At 42.4% G+C, this 21,042-nt stretch overlaps 1 protein-coding gene across 2 annotated transcripts; it reads right to left on the reverse strand.

Annotated features, from left to right (window-relative positions):
• Positions 1–11,297: 11,297 nt before the first annotated feature.
• Positions 11,298–20,838, reverse strand: LOC136549607 (calcium-dependent protein kinase 18). 2 transcript variants are annotated; one of them, XM_066540943.1, is made up of 12 exons: positions 20,371–20,832; positions 19,329–19,459; positions 18,856–18,897; positions 18,138–18,249; positions 17,962–18,040; positions 17,675–17,844; positions 16,243–16,369; positions 15,437–15,552; positions 15,240–15,347; positions 12,690–12,752; positions 12,052–12,225; positions 11,298–11,847 (listed from the first exon to the last, which is right to left on the reverse strand). In XM_066540943.1, exons 1-12 carry the CDS (start codon positions 20,623–20,625, stop codon positions 11,692–11,694), a joined length of 1,533 nt encoding a protein of 510 aa, XP_066397040.1. In that variant the 5' UTR covers positions 20,626–20,832; the 3' UTR covers positions 11,298–11,691. The 2 variants fall into 2 exon arrangements, with proteins under 2 accessions (XP_066397040.1, XP_066397041.1); XM_066540944.1 differs by having other exon boundaries at positions 11,690–11,884; positions 20,371–20,838.
• Between the last annotated feature and the right edge of the window lie 204 nt (positions 20,839–21,042).

Below are 21,042 nucleotides of genomic sequence, written 5' to 3' on the forward strand. Positions count from 1 at the left end.
GACTCCTGAAGACTAGAGTATCTAGCTCTAGCAGCGACGATGTCTATGCTAGTGTGAAGCCCGTCTGAAATGGAGTGAACTACGAGGCTACCACTAGCGAAGCGAACCACTAGGACACCTGCTCTGTAGGAGAAGCATACTGTGCTAGTGGCTGTCCCTAACTCTGAAGCCCACTAAGCTGTAACACTGGAGTCATGGAAGTGGTGCCAGGCTGACCAAGCTAGGGCGTAGTCTGTGGCTGTGGGGCCCCAATAGCCTGCACTACATGCTGCATGAACCCGAGAAGCTGCTACTGCTGTAGTGCCCGGGTCTGCTGCTGAATAACAAGCTACTGGCGCTGGAACTTGTCCTGTCAAGTCTAAAACTGTGCAAGTGTAGCAGCTGTCTTCTAAGCTTGTCTGGCCTGGTCCTGCCTCATCCGCTCAATTATAGCGAGAAGAGCGGGGTCAGTCTGTAGGGCAGGTGGTGCTGAACTGGAGCTACCGGCCTCAGTATCATGTCGACGTGGAGGCATTTGTAGAATGGGCTGGTAATCATCATCAGAACTGTCACTAGGCTTGCTAGTGACTAACCCCTCCTGCTGAGCAAGCTCCTCCTCCTCTGTAGCTGCAATACCCCACAAACCTCACTGCTGCACCTGTTTGGCCGTGGCGGCCCTCAGGTCAAGATGGGTCACTCGAGGCGGACCCTGTGGTCGAGGTGGTGGACAAGAACCCCTCCGCTGAGTGGCTGACCTCGGTGAAACTAGGGCACGGGTACGACCAGAGCGGCAAAGCTGTGGCTGAGGTGCCTGCTCTGTCTCCTCGCCCTGCTGGCCCTCCTGAGTCGACTTTATCGACTCTACTGGTGGGGGCTGCTGCTGTGGCTCCTGCTGTGACTCCCCCTGAGGCTGAGGCTCCTCAATGGCAAGACATCATCCTGCCATCATGACAGTCCCAGGTGGACCACCATGAAGATGCTCAATATGCTCAAGTCTGGCCTGCGCTTCTGGTGACAGATGATCTACAATAACAACTCCACTTTGTCCACCTCCTCTCTCGGCACGCTCTACGGCCTCAGCGACTACAGTTGCTCTGGCTGTCTCTGTATCAGGGTACTTGCGCTTCTTTGATGCAACCTTCTTCGCAGTGCTTTTCTAAACGCTAAATGGTAAACAGTTGGTCACCTACCATTTAGCCATTATTCGGGCAAAACGTCCCATTAAACGGGCTAAACGGCCAATTAAACGGGGTAAATGGGTGATTAAATAGAAACGGAGTACCACCGTGTAGTGTTTACACGGTGTTTAAATGGGCTAAATGACCGTTTAGGCGAACAATGCTTCTTCGTCGCCTTGCCTTTAGGATTTGTAGGCTGGCAAGGCAGGGGCCTCCGATCCTCATCACCGGGACCACCTCCGACGTTCTTCGTCTGAGACATTTGAAAGATCTAAGGAAAAACTGCCGCTGACAAAGAAACAACTGCCTCTGTCGAAGATCAACTGCCGCTAACACTTTCGAGGCTTGACCTCTATCCTTACTCGCGAGCTTGGCCCCAAGTTGATTGACAACTGCCACACGATCTCAACGGCACCGACTCGCTGCACGATGGAATAGGTAGGATATACAAATAATACAATGTATCTAATAGATGCGAAACCCTAGGAAGCAAGCAATTTGGATACGAAATTGAAATGCGGGGCATTGCTACCTGACGAACCGATGATCCGATGAAAAGATAAGCGACGCACGGGGAACCACCGAATCTAGGGTTAGGGATTGCAGTGGAGGATCGGCAATCCGATATGGTGAATCGATGGCACGGCGATGGACGTGGACAGCACTATGGCTCGGGCTTGCTCGGTGGTGGAGCACGACTGGCTCAGTGGCGGCTCTGCTTCGGGGGATCTTGGTGGTGAGCTGAGCAGCGGTGGTGCGCGGGGCAGCTGGCGACGGCGCTGGAGCAGTAGTGGCGCTAGAGCAGGGACAGTGGCGGCGCGCGGGCGAGTGGCGGCGGTGCGCGGGCGGGGCGGCGTCTATGGTGGCGTGTGGGCAAGCGAATCTAGTGACCTAGGCGCGGCTGTGGTGGTGGCGTGGAGCTAGGGCAGGCACGACGGAGCTCAGAGGCAAATACGGCGATGGGTAGGTCAAAGACCCGATGAAGATTGGCTTATAAGGTGCCCCCCCCGAGATAAAGAAGGAAACCAAAAAAGAGTTTGTATGCCGCACATTGTCTACTGACCGGACGCTCTGGTAGTAGCGACCGGACGCTACCACCTAGCGTCCGGTCAATTCCAGAGAGGTCCAATTCCTCTGGAATCACGACCGGACGTGTCCGGTGGACACCGATCGGACACAGCCAGAGTTCGATCACCTAGCCTTGATGTCTTCATCATCGACCGAACGCTGAAGCACCTTCTGATCGGATGCTGGGAAAACACTGTTTCAGTGTCCAGTCACTCCTTCGGCAGTAGGTTCACCTCCTGTGAACTGACCGGACACTGGACACCAGAGTCCGATGCAGCGTCCGGTCACTCCTTCTTTAGCAAATCTTTAAAGTCCTTCACGCTGCCTGTTCCCAATCAAGTCCCAACTCTAATAAGATCCAAATAAACACTAATTGAGACTGATATGAGTGACCTCTCTCAAACCCTCAAGTTTTTCAAAATATTTTTCCTTAGGCTATAATTCTTTTTAAGAAAATAGGCAATAAGAGGGCGATTCAAGATAAACGACAAAACAACATTCATGCACATGCAATGCAATACTTGAAAGTAAATCTAGTTGCTTGTCAAGTTTGATCCAAGGTTAAGCTTCTTCACACGCTTTTCAGCGGTTATCTTAACCATGTTAGACAGGCCCTAAATGCATTATAAAGCATTAAACATGTTGTATATTACAATGCAATGCAAGGGACAACACAAGCTCAATTTTTAGTGAAGTTGCTAAAATCAAGCACATCGAGTTCATTCCGCAATCTACAAAATGTTGCCTCATCTAGCGGTTTAGGGAAGATATCCGCCAATTAATCATCGGTCCTTACACCTTCTAGTGATATATCATTTTTAGCAACATGATCTCTAAGAAAGTGATGACGGATATCTATGTGCTTGGTGCAAGAGTGTTAAATCGGATTGTTTGCAAGTTTTACCGCACTTTCATTGTCGCACAAAAGAGGTACTTTATCTAGGACTATACCATAGTCTAGTAAAGTTTGTTTCATGTAAAGTATTTGTGCACAACAAGCACCCGCGGTAATGTATTCTGCTTCGGCGGTGGACAAAGCCACACTATTTTGTTTCTTGGAGGACCAAGACACAAGTGATCTACCAAGCAAATGGCACCCTCCGGATGTGCTTTTTCTATCAACTTTGTATCCGGCATAATCCGAATTGGAATAGCCAATTAATTCAAATCTAGCTCCTTTGGTGTGTGCTTAAGATACCTAAGGATTCTTTTTATGATAATTAAATGAGTTTCCTTAGGATTAGCTTGAAACCTAGCACACATACACACACTAAACATGATGTCGGGCCTAGATGCGGTCAAATACAATAAGCTACCAATCATAGAGCGGTAGAGAGTTTGATCAATCGGGTTACCTCCCTCATCTAGGTCGAGATGTTCATTTGTTGGCATTGGTGTCTTGATTGGCTTATATTCATCCATCTTGAATCTCTTGAGAAGATCATTAGTGTATTTCTCTTGAGAGATGAAAATCCCTTCTCTCATTTGCTTGACTTGAAAACTAAGAAAGAATGTAAGCTCTCCAATCATTGACATCTCAAACTCCTTCGACATCAATTCACCAAATTCTTTGCATGAATCTTTATTTGAGGATCCAAAGATGATATCATCAACATACACTTGACAAATGAAGATATGCCCATCAAGCTTCTTGGTGAAGAGTGTGGTGTCGACCTTCCCAATAATAAAGCCTTTCTCAATAAGGAAGTCCCGAAGGCGCTCATACCAAGCTCTTGAGGCTTGCTTAAGCCCATATAATGCCTTGGACAACCTATAAACATGATTATGATATCTAGGGTCTTCAAACCTAGGAGGTTGATCAACATAGACTAGTTCATTAATAAAGCCATTTAAAAAAGCACTTTTCACATCCATTTGATAAAGTTTTATTTCATGATGTGATGCATATGCAAGGAGGATACGGATGGCTTCTAATCTTGTAACTGGGGTAAAAGTCTCTCCAAAATCCAAACCTTCAACTTGAGAGAACCCCTTTGCAACTAGTCTTGCCTTGTTCCTCACAATAACACCTTGATCATCTTGCTTGTTTCGGAACACCCACTTTGTTCCAATGACTCTTGCACCTTTTGGCTGCTCTTCAAGAGTCCAAACTTCATTGCGAGTGAAGTTGTTCAACTCTTCATACATGGCATTTAGCCAATCTGGATGTTGAAGAGCTTCTTCTACCTTAGTAGGCTCAAAGCAAGAGACAAAAGAGTGATGAGCAATAAATGGAGTGAGTTTTTGAGATCGAGTCATTACACCCTTTGATGGACTCTCTATGATGAGATCTTGTGGATGATCTTGAAGTAGGGGTGTATTTCTTCTATTGACCACTTGAGGGGGGGTTATGGAGCATCAACATCTTGTGCTTGTATCACCATTTGTTCATGGGAGACATGAGTATCTTCATTTTCTACTCTTCCTTCTTTTTCATCATCTTGTGGCACATTTGATGAAGAAGGTGGATCAATCACTTGTACATCATCTTCATCATCTTTAGGCTTGATGTCTCCAACTGGAATGTTCTTCATAGCCTCCCTCAATGGTTCATCACCTACATCATCAAGATTCTTATGTGCTCCTTAGGAGCCATTAGATTTATCAAATTCCACATCATATGTTTCTTCAACCAAGCCAGTGGCATGATTAAATACTCTATATGTTTTGGACTTTGATAAGTAACCAACAAGAAAGTCAATATCACAACGTCTTTAGAACTTCCCTAGGTGTTGTCGCTTCTTGTAGATGTAGCATTTGCAACCAAACACCATAAAGAAGGAGACATCCGGCTTCTTCCCATTGAGCAACTCATAAGGTGTCTTGCCAAGGAACTTTTGAAGGAATAGGCGGTTTGATGCATAGTATGCGGTGTTGATTGCTTCCGCCCATAGACCTTCGTGGGTGTTGTACTCATCAAGCATTGTTCTAGCAAGAGTGATCAATGTCCGGTTCTTCCTCTCAACTACACTATTTTGTTGAGAAGTATATGTTGCGGAGACTTCATGTTTGATTCCAACTTCATCACAATACGCTTCTATGTTTGTGTTGTCAAACTCTTTCCCATTGTCACTTCTTATCTTCTTCAGCTTTACTTCAAATTTATTTTGTGCTCTCTTGGCAAACTTCTTGAAGCAAGATGTAACTTTGGATTTGTCATGAAGGAAGAATACCCATGTATACCTTGAATAATCATCAATAATCACAAGAAAATATAGATTTCCTCCCAAACTCTTGTATGTTGTTGGTCCAAATAAATCCATGTGAAAGAGTTCTAGCACTCTTGCGGTTGACATGAAAGCTTTTGTTGGATGGGTATTTGCAACTTGCTTGCTGGCTTGACATGCACTATAAAGCTTGTCCTTCTCAAACTTCACATCCTTCAACCCTCTCACCAAATCATTCTTTATAAGCTTCTTGAGTGAGCTCATCTCAACATAAGCAAGTCTTCTATGCCATAGCCATCCAAGTGTTGTTTTGGTGAATAGACAAGTCTTCAAGTTTGCATCTTCGGAGGTGAAGTCCACTAGATATAGATTGTTGTATCTAAATCCTTTGAATACCACTTATTCATCATCCTTCTTGGATACAACAACCTCCTTCTCAGTAAACAAGCATTGGAAGCCAAGATCACACAATTGTCCAACGGATAGCAAGTTGAAACTCAATGAAGCAACATATAATACATTTGAGATGGAATGATCATTTGATATTGCCACTTTGCCCAATCCTTTAACCTTGCCCTTTGAGTTATCTCCAAATATGATTCTTTCTTGCCCATCTACTTCTTCATCTAGTGAGGTGAACATACGAGGATCACCGGTCATATATTGTATGCAACCACTATCAATAACACAATGACTTCCACCAGTCTTGTAGTTCACCTACACACAAGAGATCAAGCTTTAGAAACCCAAACTTGTTGAGGGCCCTTCACCTTCTCAACAAGTGACTTTGTAACCCAAATTTTCTTAGGCATATTCTTATTTGGAGGTCCTAAGAACATCACTTTCATCTTTCCACTAGAATCCTTCCTAAGCATATAGTAAGCATTGAAGGTAAGCCTGGGCGTTCGGGTTACCCGATTTTTTTGGGTCGGGTAATTCAAAATTCGGGTAATAAAAATTGCTACCCAATATTACCCCCAAAAAAACACTACCCGCAAATTCGGGTACCCGATAATTCGGGTTCGGGTGTTACCCGATATACCCAAATTTACAGAAAACAACAAACTACACTAAATTTCAGTAGCGATCTATACATAATTTCAGCAGCAATTTGTATAGAATTTCAATAGCAATTTGTAGAGAATAATATATTACAGTCACTCATTCAAATAGAGAGAATTATATTCTAATAAAGTGATAAGTTAAATGGTTCAGCTAACAACACATGATGAATACAAAGACAAAATAAATCTTTGGGTAGTTCGGGTAGTTTGGGTACCGGGGGATATTACTCGAATTACCCAAACTAATTTTGGGTAATCAAAATCGCTATCCGAATTTGGGATCGGGTACCTCGGGTTCGGGTAATTCGGGTCCGGGTTCGGGTAATTCGGGTACGGGTAATGGGTATCGGGTATTTTGCCCAAGCTTAATTGAAGGCAAAGGGTCTAGCATGCTTGGGTAAGAGTTATGGTGGTGGAGTTTGGCACTCATGAGCAAAGTAGCCTTCTTGTCCATACTCAAAGCATCTCTTTGGCTTTGGCTTTGATTGTTGTTGTTGAGCTTGAGCCTTCTTCTCTTTATTTGCCATGTATCCAATGCCACTTCTATCCATCTTTATGATGATATTCATTAGAAGCTCACTTTGAAGATACTTGCCTCTAGTGAACTTGCTCAATCTAATCTTAAGATGCTCTTTCTCCAACTCGAGCTTCTTGTTTTCTTCCTTGAGAGCATCATTGTTCTTTTCTTCCTTGAGCTTCTTGTTCTCATCTTTGAGCTTCTCATTCTCAAGGATCAAACCATCATCATGAACAATAGTTTCTAGCATAATAGGCTTGGTGGTTTTGAGTTCTTCAAGATCCTTCTTGAGCTTTGCATTATCATTCTTGAGCTTGACATACTCATCATAGTCATTGCACTCAACCACTTGCTTGCCTTTGCCACTAGATCTTTGCTTAATGCTCTCATCAATAAGATCATCACATGATGTTGCTATATCAATCTTAACAACATCATTAGTGGCATCATGTGGCTCATTGGGTAAAAATTCTTGAGCAATAACAAGGGTACCATGATTAACCTTAAGAGTAGCGTATTCATCTTTTAGCTTATTGTGGCTAGTGATGAGCTCTTTGTGCACCCACTCAAGTTTATCATGTTTATCTTTAAGCTCTTTCTTAGAGGATTTGAGCTCCTTGAGTTTGGATGACATAGCATCATTTGCTTCTCTAAGCTCAACACTAGCCTTTTCGGCTATCTCATATTTAGCTAAAAAGAATCATTCTTAATCTCAAGCTTTTTATTTTTAGCTCTAGTCTTTATGATGATCTTAGTGTATTTCTTTAGTAGTTTAGCAAGATTATCATAAGTAGGTGACTCATATTCATCATCGCTATCACTATCACTATCATCATTATGAGCATGATCATCACCACTACTATCATCATTATGTGATACCTTGCGTTCACCCTTGGCCATAAGGCATAGGTGTGTAGAGGATGGTGGCGGTGAAGATGATAAGTCAATAGCAATGGCGGCCACCTTCTCATTGTCAGTTTCATCATTGGATGATCCACTAGATGAATCAATGTTCGTGAGCCAATCACCGACAATGTAAGCCTTTCCACTCTTCTTCTTCTTGTGGAAGTTCTTCTTCTTGCCATCTCTTTTCTTATATGGCTTGTTCTTTTTCTTCTCATCTTCATCTTCATTGCTTGAGTCATCTTTCTTGCCCTTGTTCTTGTTCTTGAACTTGTCTTTCTTGGGCTTTGTGCATTGATGAGCTAGATGGCCAAGTTCTCCACAATTGTAGCAATCCATCTCGGAGATTGGCTTCCTTCTAGAGCTTGTGAAGAACTTCTTCTTCTTGCCATCAAACTTGATGCCACTCTTGTTGAGCTTCTTTAGCATCTTGGTGGTCTTGTTCACCATGAGAGCAAGGCTTTCATCATCAACTTCATCTTTACTTGAGCTCTCATACTCAAGTCTTGCCTTGCCCTTCTCTTGGCTAGTTTTGAATGCTAAGTCCTTATCTTTCTTCTTGGTAGAGGATGAGCCATCTTGTGGTGTGATGTGCATGTACATTTCATGAGCATTGATCTTTCCCAAGATTTATGTTGGTGTAGCGGCAAAAAGATCACCTTGATGTAGCACGGTCACAATATGCCCATATTTGTCAATGGGGAGGATACTCAAGATCTTTCTTACAACATCGAATGGTTGCATTTGAGTGAGTCCAAGCCCATTGACTTCCTCTACAAGAATATTCAAACGTGAATACATTTCATTAGCACTTTCCTTAGGAAGCATTTCAAAAGAGTTGAGCTTTTTCATGACAAGATGATAGCGTTTCTCACGCTCACTCTTGGTTCCCTCATGGAGCACACAAACGTCCGACCATAGTGCATGGGCGTCTTTGTGGTTCCTCACCCGATTAAACATATCTTTGCAAAGGCCTCTAAATATGGTGTTTCGAGCCTTTGCATTCTACTTCTCGTAATTAACCTCATCGCCTTGTAGGTTAGTAGCATCCTGAGGTTTTGGGAAGCCTTGTGAGGTGGCTCTAAGTATACCAACATCTAGAGCCTCTAGATACGCCTCCATGCGAATTTTTCAATACGGAAAGTCATCTCCCTCAAAGATAGGAGGAGGTCCATCCCTGTAAGACATCTTGCTCTAGGCGGTTAAGCCTAAATACGTGAGCATGAGGCTCTGATACCAATTGAAAGGATCAAGATGCCCAAGAGGGGGGGGTGAATTGGGCTAATTCTAAATTTCTTCACAATAATTAAATCCTATGGCTAGTCCAATTAACCCCTTGTGCCTGGAAAGTGTTCCTAATTGTTCTACCGCACAAAAGACTTGCAACCTAAGTTCCAATCCTACTCTAGCATGATAATTCTAAGAATGTAAAGACATGAATTGAATTGCTCAAAGTAAATGCTCAAAGTAAATAGAGAGGAAGGAACACGGTGATGTTTTGCTGAGGTATCGGAGAGTCACCACTCCCCACTAGTCCTCGTTGGAGCACCCACATAAGGGTGTAGCTTCCCCTTGATCCGCGCAAGGATCAAGTGCTCTCTACAAGTTGATTCTTCGACACTCCGTCGCAGTGAATCACCCACAACTGCTCACAACTTGAGTTAGGTCACCCACAAGCTCCGTCGGGTGATCATCAAACTCCCAATCACCACCAAGCCTCTAGGTGATGGCGATCACCAAGAGTAATAAGCACGAACTCTCACTTGACCATGACAAGCCTAATGAGAAGGTGGATGCACACTTTGCTACTCTCGATCTTCACTAATGAGGTCTCTTTTGGATTCTCAAATCTCAATCACCTCACTAGGACCTTGCTCTTCTTGGCACTTTCTAAGGTGTTTCTCAGCTGTTGGAATGAGCAAAAGTGACTCCACACATGAGTGGAGCTTTTATTTATAACATGGGCTGAAAAACGAACCGTTATATGCCTCTGTGAGGTGACCAGACACTCCAGTTATATTGATCGGACGCTCCGGTCAGTACACCCCGAACTCCAGGGTTTATAGTGTGACTAGACGCTACCAGCGTCCGGTCAGCACTGATCGAACACGTCCGGTCATGATTTACCCTCTCTGGAACCTTACTGGAAACGACCGGACGCTGGCTCTCAGCATCTGGTCACTTGACCTTCCAGCGTCCGGTCACACCGAACGATTTCACCTCAGTCAAATGAACCGACCGAACTCTGCGCCAACGTCCGGTCAGTATTTGACCCTTCATTCACTTCCAACTCTCAATCATATGTGAATAAAGTTTGCTCCATTAGATCTTAGGCAAATGTAGGAGCTACCTAGCGCTAGTTTTAATAAGTGTGCACCACACCTAACTCACTAGACTCACCTAGGTCAAGCTACCCGTCCATACCCCCCTTAATAGTACGGCTAAAGGAAAAACAAAGTCCTAAACTACTCTAAGTGTCTCTTCAACTCTAATCGACACTTGGAACTAATTCATCCTTAACCTTGTCGTCCATCCTTTGAAAACCAAAACGATTTCCATCGTAGGGGCATGACCATCTTGATTGCCCAATCGATCTCCATTACTATGACTTAACTTATTTGCCTCTGCAAAACACACGTTAGTCATAGTAATCACGTATTGTCATTAATCACTGAAACCCAACAAGGGGCCTAGATGCTTTTAGGATGTTGCATATGTTGTATATGTTGCAAGTGTTTTAGAGGCATGTTGCAAGTGTTTCCGAGGTTTGTTCAAAATGTTTCATCTGTTCCAGATGTATGTTGTAAGCGTTCTGATCTGGATGTTGCATATGTTCCACACATATGTTGCAACAATATGTTTTAAATGTTTCGGCTGTTTCAGTCTTATGTTGCAGTAAGTGTTTTCATGTTGCAAGTATCAAATGTTTTTATTTGGATTTTGCATATGTTTCACGCATATGTTGCAAGTGTATGTTCCAAATGTTTCATCTATTGCATACGTATGTTGTATTCGAGTGTTTCATGTTGCACATCTTTCGTATTGTTCGAAGAGTCAGGGGGCGCGGGGAGTGATGGTGGCACGACGTGAGCACTGGGAAAATGGGCGCGCGACGAGCTGGGGCCGGCGGACGAGGCGCAACACGTCGGTGTCTTGCGGACGGGGCGCGCTCGGGGCCGATGTGGGGCAAACGGCCTCAAATCAAGGCAGATAGGGGCAGACTACGAGTGCGAGTCAAGTCCTCCAAACATGCAGGCGCTATGACAGGACGCACGTGCGGGGCACGAAAAATCAGCGGACAGAGGCAGGCTGCACGGGCGTCCGAAAGTTCGGACACTAGCACCTCTATTTGCCAAAGGTGTGGCACATAATTCTATGACAACTTATATTCATCGGCCGGTGCCTAAGAAGCTAAACTAAACACAGCCTCACCTTGCAGATACAATCCCAAATGACAACCTATTTTTAACTGACTCAAACCTAAATCTAAACTATACAATCTCATCTTCTTATCTCTAACTAGCTCAAACCTAAATCTAAACTTAACCCACTCTAGCAAGAGAGGGATGTGTGCTGGACAGCTGGTGCAACATTTGCCGCATTCGATTTTGAGCGTGTAAAGCTCATCTGCAGAACTTGCTGGAAACAAAACATAGTATTGCATAGCAAGAATACAATGCTTGTTTTCAAGGAACAACTACCTATTGACTCCATTCATGTGTATTGATTGTATTAATTTACATCAAGAAGCCTTTCTCCAATTACATGTGCTGCTGCTCCCTTGTTCAGTTATGTGAACTACAAAAATCGGAAAACTATGACACGCGAACACCCCTAGGAGTTTGTACATTGCGTGCGCTCATGCTTGCAGTCTTCAAGAGCCGGCGAAATTCATCTAGGCTTATCTTGCCGTCTTTGTCAATGTCAGCCTCCTCCAGGAGGGGATCAATAGAACCCTTCATTCCTGTATGCTGTAGACAAGGAGCAAGAGGTCAGCCAGCCACCAGCCTGAAATACGTTAATAATTTAGTTTATCACTTTAATTATGTATGGGAAACCTGAGATGCATCATGAATAACTGGGTTCTTGTAGTTTTTGGTAATTATTGCAAAGAATAAGCATGTGACCAAAAGAAAAAAGAAACCAAACTCTGGCAGTTTTCTTAAGATATATACCATTCTAAGTTCATCAGATGTGATGTAGCCATCTCTGTCAACATCAAATTTATTAAATGCAGCTTGAGACAGTGACTTCCACTTCTCAGTATCATGTTCCTCCAGCTGATGAACGTGTAGTGTTGCAGCAACAAACTCTTCAAAATCAACTAGCCCATCTGTATTACTGTCAATCTGCTCAATAATGGAATATAAGATATTCAATATCTGTAACTCCAATGAAATAATTAACTTTATGCAATACGGTGTTGAAAAAGATTAAAAGTGTCCACAGATTTCAGTATATGGTACTTTAACAAGCATACCGCAAACTATTTCCAATTTTTTTTTTAAAAAAAATATGAATGTTTTTAATTTTCATTTGCACTAAATATTGTTAACAGATTTGGGAATTTGTAAGTAGTGACCATAGTAACCCAACCAAGGCGACAATCCAGTATAGTACATGTATATCAGACAAACACAAGGAGGTCCAAAGAGGGGTTAGAAACTAGGAAAAACTGCAACACTCACATACACATTAACAAACACCACACGCTGAAAATAATACACACTTCGTTCCAAACAAGCAATCCCCAACAAAGCATGTGGACTTAAAGACCAATCTGTGACATTCAGGGTAAACATAAGTAACATACCGCCTCAATGATCTCTAAAACACGTGGACCCTTTAATCTCCATGGAACATCCTTTGCAAGAGCCTGCACATTAGTGTTGACACCACATCATATTAATTGATGAGTATAAGCTCAGTGACCTGGAACATAGGATCTAAAATAGCTAGAATGTAATTAATTTATAACTTTTGTCTGTAAGTGAGATCCAAAGTCACCACATGGAATTTATTTCTTTGTTCTGAGAACATGAAATACAACAGCAAAGCCTTTTGTTCTGAAAACTAGAAATATTTCTCAAATTTCTAGATACATAATGCTGGCTCTGTAAACACTTTTGTGTATATAAAAGTGGTCAACTTTGACTGCACAGCATCTCTACAGAACAGATGGAGTAACAACAACAATAACAATAACAACAACAACAACAAAGCCTTTAAGTCCCAAACAAGTTGGGGTAGGCTAGAGTTGAAACCCAACAGAAGCCATCAAGGTTTAGGCACGTGAATAGCTGTTTTCCAAGCACTCCTATCTAAGGCTAAATCTTTGGGTATATTCCATCCTTTCAAATCTCCTTTTATTGCCTCTACCCAAGTCAACTTCGGTCTACCTCTGCCTCTCTTCACGTTGCTATCCTAGCTTAGGATTCCACTACGCACCGGTGCCTCTGGAGGTCTCCGTTGGACATGTCCAAACCATCTCAACCGGTATTGGACAAGCTTTTCTTCAATTGATGCTACCCCTAATCTATCACGTATATTATCGTTCCGAACTCGATCCCTTCTTGTATGACCGCAAATCCAACGCAACATACACATTTCCGCGACACTTATCTATTGAACATGTCGTCTTTACGTAGGCCAACATTCTGTATCATACAACATAGCAGGTCTAATCGCCGTCCTATAAAACTTGCCTTTTAGCTTCTGTGGTACCCTTTTGTCACATAGGACACCAGATGCTTGGCGCCACTTCATCCACCCTGCTTTGATTCTATGGCTAACATCTTCATCAATATCCCCATCTTTCTGTAGCATTGATCCTAAATATCAAAATGTATCCTTCCTAGGCACTACTTGACCTTCCAAACTAGTATCTTCCTCCTCCCGAGTAGTAGTGCCAAAGTCATATCTCATATACTCAGTTTTAGTTCTACTGAGTCTAAAACCTTTGGACTCCAAAGTCTCCCGCCATAACTCCAGTTTCTGATTCACTCCTGTTCGGCTTTCATCAACTAGCACTACATCGTCCGCGAAAAGCATACACCAAGGGATATCCCTTGTGACCTCATCCATCACTAAGGCAAACAGATAAGGGCTCAAAGCTGACCCTTGATGTAGTCCTATCCTAATCGGGAAGTCATCCGTGTCTCCATCACTTGTTCGAACACTAGTCACAACATTGTTGTACATGTCCTTAATGAGCCCGACGTACTTCGTTGGGACTTTATGTTTGTCCAAAACCCACCACATAACATTCCTTGGTATTTTATCATAAGCCTTCTCCAAGTCAATAAAAACCATGTGTAGGTCCTTCTTTTCCCTATACCGCTCCATAACTTGTCTTATTAAGAAAATGGCTTCCATGGTTGACCTTCCGGGCATGAAACCAAATTGGTTCATAGAGTCCCGCGTTATTGCTCTCAAGCGATGCTCGATAACTCTCTCCCATAGCTTCATAGTATGGCTCATCAACTTAATTCCCCAGTAATTAGTACAACAACAGATGGAGTAACATAGAAGTCAAAATGTATTTTGCAATACTGGTTAGTTAAAGCATCAACCAATAATCAGAAGAACTGTATTGTTCCTTCTTTTAGAAGAAACCTGTTTTCTTGTGATAAAAACAATAAAAGTTAATGCTGCCATGGAAACTTGAAACAATTTTGAAGGAGAAAAAAAAAACTGATCTGTATACCAGTAGTGATTTTAGTGATTACTGACAAGAAACAGTTTTACAATGGCCAGTTTATCCATGAAGTTAAATTTAAAACTACTACACTGGTTTTCACTTAAGAAGTTACCAAAATATGTTAAGTTGACATAGCAACAGACTTCCCCTGTTTTGAACTTGGTATAAGTAATCACATCATAGGCAACAGCACTACAGCAGTACGATGTGCCAGCACATGCAATTTCATAGGACAAAATATTCCAAAAACTACACCATGAAAAAGAAAGACCTTGCAAAAAGTGTGCATATATTGTTTAGAGTACTGCCACATGATAACAAGTCTTGTAATGGGCAACAAAATTGGATTTCATTTCATGGCAGTAGTGAGGCACCACAAGCATGGCTAATCTTGGGATAAGTCTTTATGTAGTAAGTACGAAAATTGGGAATTAGCTTGGTCTGTCAAGAAAAATCCAGCTTGATTCACATTGACGGTAGATCACTTGTATCCTTTCTCATGCAATAGTTATTTCTTGATCAGATTTGTTTAGTTTGCTAACAATTGCAAACTATGATAACAAAATTACGATTGAGAACCTCATTCTAGGTATTCCAGTATGAGATGTTAGAAAAACAGTTACATTAAGAAACAATGTAGCAATGACATCCAACCATAGTTACCTGCTTCAGTTCCTCCAGACTAATCGTTCCATTTTTGTCAACGTCAATGGCATTGAACTGATCACGAAGATCGGACAGCTCTTCTGAGTTTAATGTAGATGCTAATGCCTACAAAAGTTGTATAAACCATATGAATCACTGCTAAAATCTCCTGAAGTATGCCCAAGCTTCAAAAAATTCAGGCACTTTCAACTTACCCTTAAAGCAAATTGCTTGAAACGACTGTATTTCACAAACTGTCGCATATTATGTAATACTGATATATCCAAGGGTATTTCAGATGCTTTTCCTCCTTCTCTCACCCAATCATGTGCTGAAGAAAAACACAAAACTAAACAGTAAGTAACTTTAAAAGAAAACAATATGATATACCTTAGTCTACAAAAGCAGCTTTATCTTTTTCCCCCTGAAAGGACACCTATTCCTCATAACCAATCATAGTAGCTAAGCCGCAAAGGCTCTCTTTAGTCAGTAATACTAGTATCGTCCTAGTTATGTATCAATGATATTAATAATAACCTTTGAAAGATTGTAGTTTCCCTTGACGATGTCACCTACTATGCCCAACTTTGAGAAATGACAAAAAGAAGTTTCTGTGGAGGGCCACAACAGCCTAAACATGCATATTTTATATCCAGGCAGAAGCCAGGGCCGAAACAAAAACAACCAAATCCCCCTACCCCAAACAGGAGAGGTAGACAAAGAGACATTGGCATTAGTTAACAGGATATACTGCAAACCCATCATTTTGTCTAACTATATAACCACTAAATAGAGAGGTGCAATCCCTCGTGCCCATAAATGTATGATTTCTATCCTAAGGGCTAAGGTGACTACTAGTAATGTAGTATTCCCCCTTTAAACATGATCCATTTACCAGCTGTTCACCCGTCATGTTGCAAGCTTACATCATGGCACTCTTAATAGAGTTGTAGTAGGGAAACTAATCATATTAGCAAACTTAATGGTTTAATATTTTTCAAGATGGTTCATAGTCACATACATAATGCCTGTGCAGCAGTTAGTCTTGCACGGGGATCCTTAACTAGTAATTTTTGTACAAAATCTTTTGCACTTGAAGTAATGTTTGGCCAGGGCCTGCGGCGGAAATCTGGCTTGTTTTTTAAGACCTGCAGTGAAGAAAATAGCAAAGTTGGTACAAGATAATCAGACAAGTCATAACTACGAGCATACACTAGCTGAGTATACAGAAATATTCATGCTTTTGTCAATGCAAAGCTGATGTTTAGGACTGCTTTCATTGTTTTGTTAGTGCATTAGGGCTAGGAGAAAAGAGATGAATGAGGATTCTCTCCACCTAGATCAGCCATCCATGCTAGAATTTCTGGACATTAAGAGCTGTCACCAAGGATTGTTTGTTACAAACATTTATCAGATAATGCATGCTTGGATTCGAACAACTCTTGATTGTCCATGGTCACACGGGTTTAGGAAGAGAAGAGAATTTAAGCTTGCTCTTGTTGTGAACACATCCTGAGAACTTGTAATCCCAAAAGATCGTTTGTCCTAATTTGTGTTCACGTATTCCCTATACTCATCCTATAACATCCTTGGAAGTCCATTGTTTTATTTGGCATTGCTATTACAGAACAGGAATGTTGGTGCTCATTTCAAGTATAGTTGAAAGTTCCCTTCCACAAAATACCACTAAAATATCTGGTATTTTTATATACCACTGAAAATTCACACTATTCAGCTAAAAACCACTCCATCCGTCCATAAAGAAGTTGACAGAGAATGCAGCAGAGAGGAGTGTTGGGAGAAGTTGTGAGTGTAGTCATAAAGCAAAAGGGTAATAGAGCCCCTTTGCAATCCTCTTCGGATGTAGAAAAATGAAATATAAAAACAAATATCTTGGTATTGCAAGGTCATGGGAACTTTTTGTGGTATTAAAATGAACTCGACCGTATCCGTCCTATTTTGCCAATCTCTCCATAAAATAGAGCACATGCAAATTTTGTGAAGATACAAATACCTGTTTTGTGTTCAATATTACTATGTTGTACAATAAACTACACATCAAAATATAACGCCATATATTTTTATCTTTATATAAGTTAGCCTATCTGACAACATAAACCATAAACATTTAAAAAAAACTAGACCCACCTAGGAGGAACTAGGTGGCATTTTGTAATAAGAAAATAGCCACACAAATTTGCCTCGACAAGGACTTGCCTGGGTGGTCAACTGAACTAGCTCAGCTTCCCTAAACCATAAACTTTTACATGGAATAGATATTTAATTCATGTTAAATGAGCAATTAGGATAATGATATCAAGGCAATGTGTCAATGTTGAAGAACAAAAGGAAATTAATTAGCATGGGACATGCAAAGAAAGCATTTTTGCATATATACATATACTGAACATGTCGAAAATAATTACAGAATTGAGACAACTTAGGCTGTAAACCTCTTTAAATATCCCATCTTCAGTTTTGTCCCAAAAAGGCCGTCTTCCACACAGCAAAATATAGGTTATAACACCTATACTCCAAACATCGGATTCTGGCCCTGACTTGCGTTTGAGTACTTCTGGTGCTACATAGTAGGCACTTCCGACAATGTCACGGAACTGCCTCCCTGTGAGTGCATACAGCAATAGTTAAGTGTAACCTATAAGTCTATAACTAATACATACTGTGAAAGTCAAACAGGGAAAACTACAGATCATTAAGAAAAACATGTGCATGGACGCACCTGGTCTTATGAAGTCTGAAAGACCAAAATCTGTAGCCTTAAGGGGTGAGTCCTCCTTTGTTGATTTGAATAGGAAGTTCTACACACCAGTAAGATTATTAGCTAATCCTTTTAATAAAAAGATATTAGCAACTGCTATTGATGATATGATTCCATCATAAACTTTAAGAGTATACCTCAGGTTTCATGTCCCGATGAACCAAACCATGCAGATGGCACTCAGCTGCAACCTTGAGCATCTGTCGGACAACTACCGCAGCATCTTTCTCGCTATAACGGCTATCTTTCCTGTTCAGGCACAAAATATGAGTTCCAGCATAAGATGCCTTCTAGATACATCAGAACAAAGGCACCAGTAAAGAAAGGGTGTAAACACAGCATAGGAGACTATGATGTCTTGTTTTCTAAAAGAAGTTTGGAAGTGACTAGGATGTCCCATCTCAATACATCAATAATGCTAGATATCCATATTAAGAAACTTCTTATCATATGGGGACTGTTGCCATGTTTCAAGGTGCAGTGTCAATATAAGACAGAGAGAGGAATCAAATTGTAGCGAAACCTATATGGCTATATCTAGTAGGCTCAGTATCTGGACGATACTATCTTCATAAGAACAAACTAATGCCTCTATGTTCTAGTCCAACCAAAAATTACCAGACCATCAGAATAACAAAAACAAAAGTTCAAGGAATATTCTGGAATCAACTCTGAAACGAGAAATGACACGTAAAAGAAACACTTAATTGAACAAAAAAAAAGGTAAATGCTTAGCTTGATATTGAATATATACTTTGTATAAGTTAACAGAGAAAGAACACAGAATGCAATACTTGTGCAACAAGGGTAAGATAAGAGCTGTCACAGACATCTAAGTATTATGATATTTCTTACTTGGCTAATATCCGATCAAGTAGCTCGCCACCCTCACATAATCTGACAAAATGAACAAATCAATGGAAAATCGGATATTTAATTAGCTTGTGCAGTGAGAAAAGGACCAGAAAGCATCACAACTGCTTGCAAACAAATCTAATCTGCCCTTTTGTCCTGAATTCTCTATAAACCAAACCAGCATTATCATAGAATTTCTCCACAAATATGATGTTATTCAATTTTGAATATGACGTCACAGACTCGTGTCATCAAACTCCCAACTGCCCTAGGCCTTACTATGGTAAGTCCTCTATATAAAAAGTTATGGAAAAGTTTCTGACAGGATGCTAATCAAACTTCTATAGACCACTCTTAAATCATATCTGATTGGGTTTCCTACAGAATTTGTGGTGGTTAAATATTCACATAAACCTACTTATAAACAAAACTTGAAAGATTACACGAACAATGAGTGTTTTTCCATAACTTACTCCATGACTATATAAACATAGTTGTCATCTTCGAATGCATTGTAAAAGTGTACAACATTTTCGTGCCCTTGCAATGCCTTCAATATTTTAACTTCTCGCTTTACGTCTTCAACAGCAACAGGAAGGACCATCTGCAGGGAAAATACCCATCTGTGTCAAGTTAATTCTGTACACTATATTTCAAAATAGGAGATAGTTCTGACTTTTCTTGATCTTATGAACAAATTACACTCGCTATGATGTACTGATATTGAATGCACAGAGGAACAAATGTGACCAACATGTGTCCACTAAGGCCGAGGATCACTTTTGGAAGCGTTGCGTTTCTGATACAGCCTATTTTGTTACAGATAAAAGAATTATCAGTTATCTTCATTTGGACAAGTGTGGTGAAACCGAATATGTTCCTAATACCGTTATGGCATAACTGAGTAAGGCCAAAGCAGAACTGCCATTAGCCATGATATGCTCATCAATAAGTTTTGCAATATTGACACACAACTTGTGACATTGAGAAACCGGAACCAAACCATCAGTCGTGATTACTGTAGCTTCCATGGCCGCTGATCAGTAGATCTAACTTGCCCATGCTATCTAATCCAAAGATGAGGAGCTCTCCTACGTGTTCTCAGAAAGGGAAAGCCTGCCCAAATTAGCAGATGTATGTACAGTAACCCCAAATAAGTCAGCATGTGTTTTCTTTTCCTTTTTTAGGGCAAGTCAGCATAGATGCCTTTATTTGAGATTCCTGTTTCTGCTGATTCGCCATGTGCAGTGTCCCGAGGCAATTGGCATTTGGCAACTTGTGCCAACAACTTCGCATAAGTTTAGCTACCGCACTCGTGATAAACGAGAAGCGCCCCCAGCAAGCTGTGCAGGCTAGCCCAGCTGGCGTGACACAGCACAAGGAGGCCTCAGGCCTGGCCCACCCGTCAGGCAGCCAGCAACACGAGACCGTCGAGACGCTCCTCCGCCGTAACGGAAATGAGAAAAAGACCAATGAAGGCTCGGTCGCCGGCGAGCGGAGCACGCATAGCAGTACCTTGTTCTTGTCGATGCGCTTGACGGCGACGCGCTCGGAGGAGGCGCGATCGACGGCGGCGAAGGTGTAGCCGAACTGGCCGTGGCCCAGCAGCTTCCCGAGCGAGTAGAGCGCCTCGAAGTCCTTGTCGTAGCCGAAGTCGGTCCGCTTCCCGCACGCGACGATCCCGCGCCCCTTCTTCGCCGCCGCGGCGGCGGCTGCGGCGCCGGGGTCGGAGGCGGCCCGGGCGGCGGTGGAGGAGGAGCAGAGGCCCATCGTCAGCGGCTCCTTCCGGTGCCCCCGCAACCATCAATGGTGTAGGGGATTCGGGGGTCAAAGGAGGAGGAGACTTTTGTAGCTCGTTTCTCGGGGAGACTCTACGCGCCTCCCTCCCTCTCTCTCTCTCTCTCTCTCTTCACTGGTGCGGTGCGGTGGCGATGTCGTCGCCTCCTCCGCCTGGTCTCACGAGTTAAAGAAAAAAAATGGCGGTGGCTGCGCGACTTAGTCCGCGTCGACGCCTTGGCTGCCCGTCAGGATGACGCTGTGGGGACGGGAGGGAGCGGGCCCGCGTGTCGGTAGGTGGGATGGTCGAAGGGCGGGTGAGGTGGGTTGGGTGGGGGAGGGTTCGCGGTGACGTGGCGGGGAAATGGGGAGGAAAGAAAGGCGACGCGATTTGGTGCGCGGGTGTTGGTG

Source organism: Miscanthus floridulus, chromosome 4 (assembly GCF_019320115.1).
Source record: "Miscanthus floridulus cultivar M001 chromosome 4, ASM1932011v1, whole genome shotgun sequence".
NCBI classification, from domain to species: domain Eukaryota; kingdom Viridiplantae; phylum Streptophyta; class Magnoliopsida; order Poales; family Poaceae; genus Miscanthus; species Miscanthus floridulus.

What these genes read in the sequence shown, in the direction of transcription:
- LOC136549607 (XM_066540943.1), bottom strand. Translation starts at nt 20,625, where the DNA reads ATGGGCCTCTGCTCCTCCTCCACCGCCGCCCGGGCCGCCTCCGACCCC. An exon ending in GTCTGGAGGAACTGAAGCAG is followed by an intron (nt 12,753 to 15,239) that starts GTAACTATGGTT and finishes ACTAATGTGCAG; the next exon opens with GCTCTTGCAAAGGATGTTCC. An exon ending in TTTTAGAGATCATTGAGGCG is followed by an intron (nt 12,226 to 12,689) that starts GTATGTTACTTA and finishes ATTATTGAGCAG; the next exon opens with ATTGACAGTAATACAGATGG.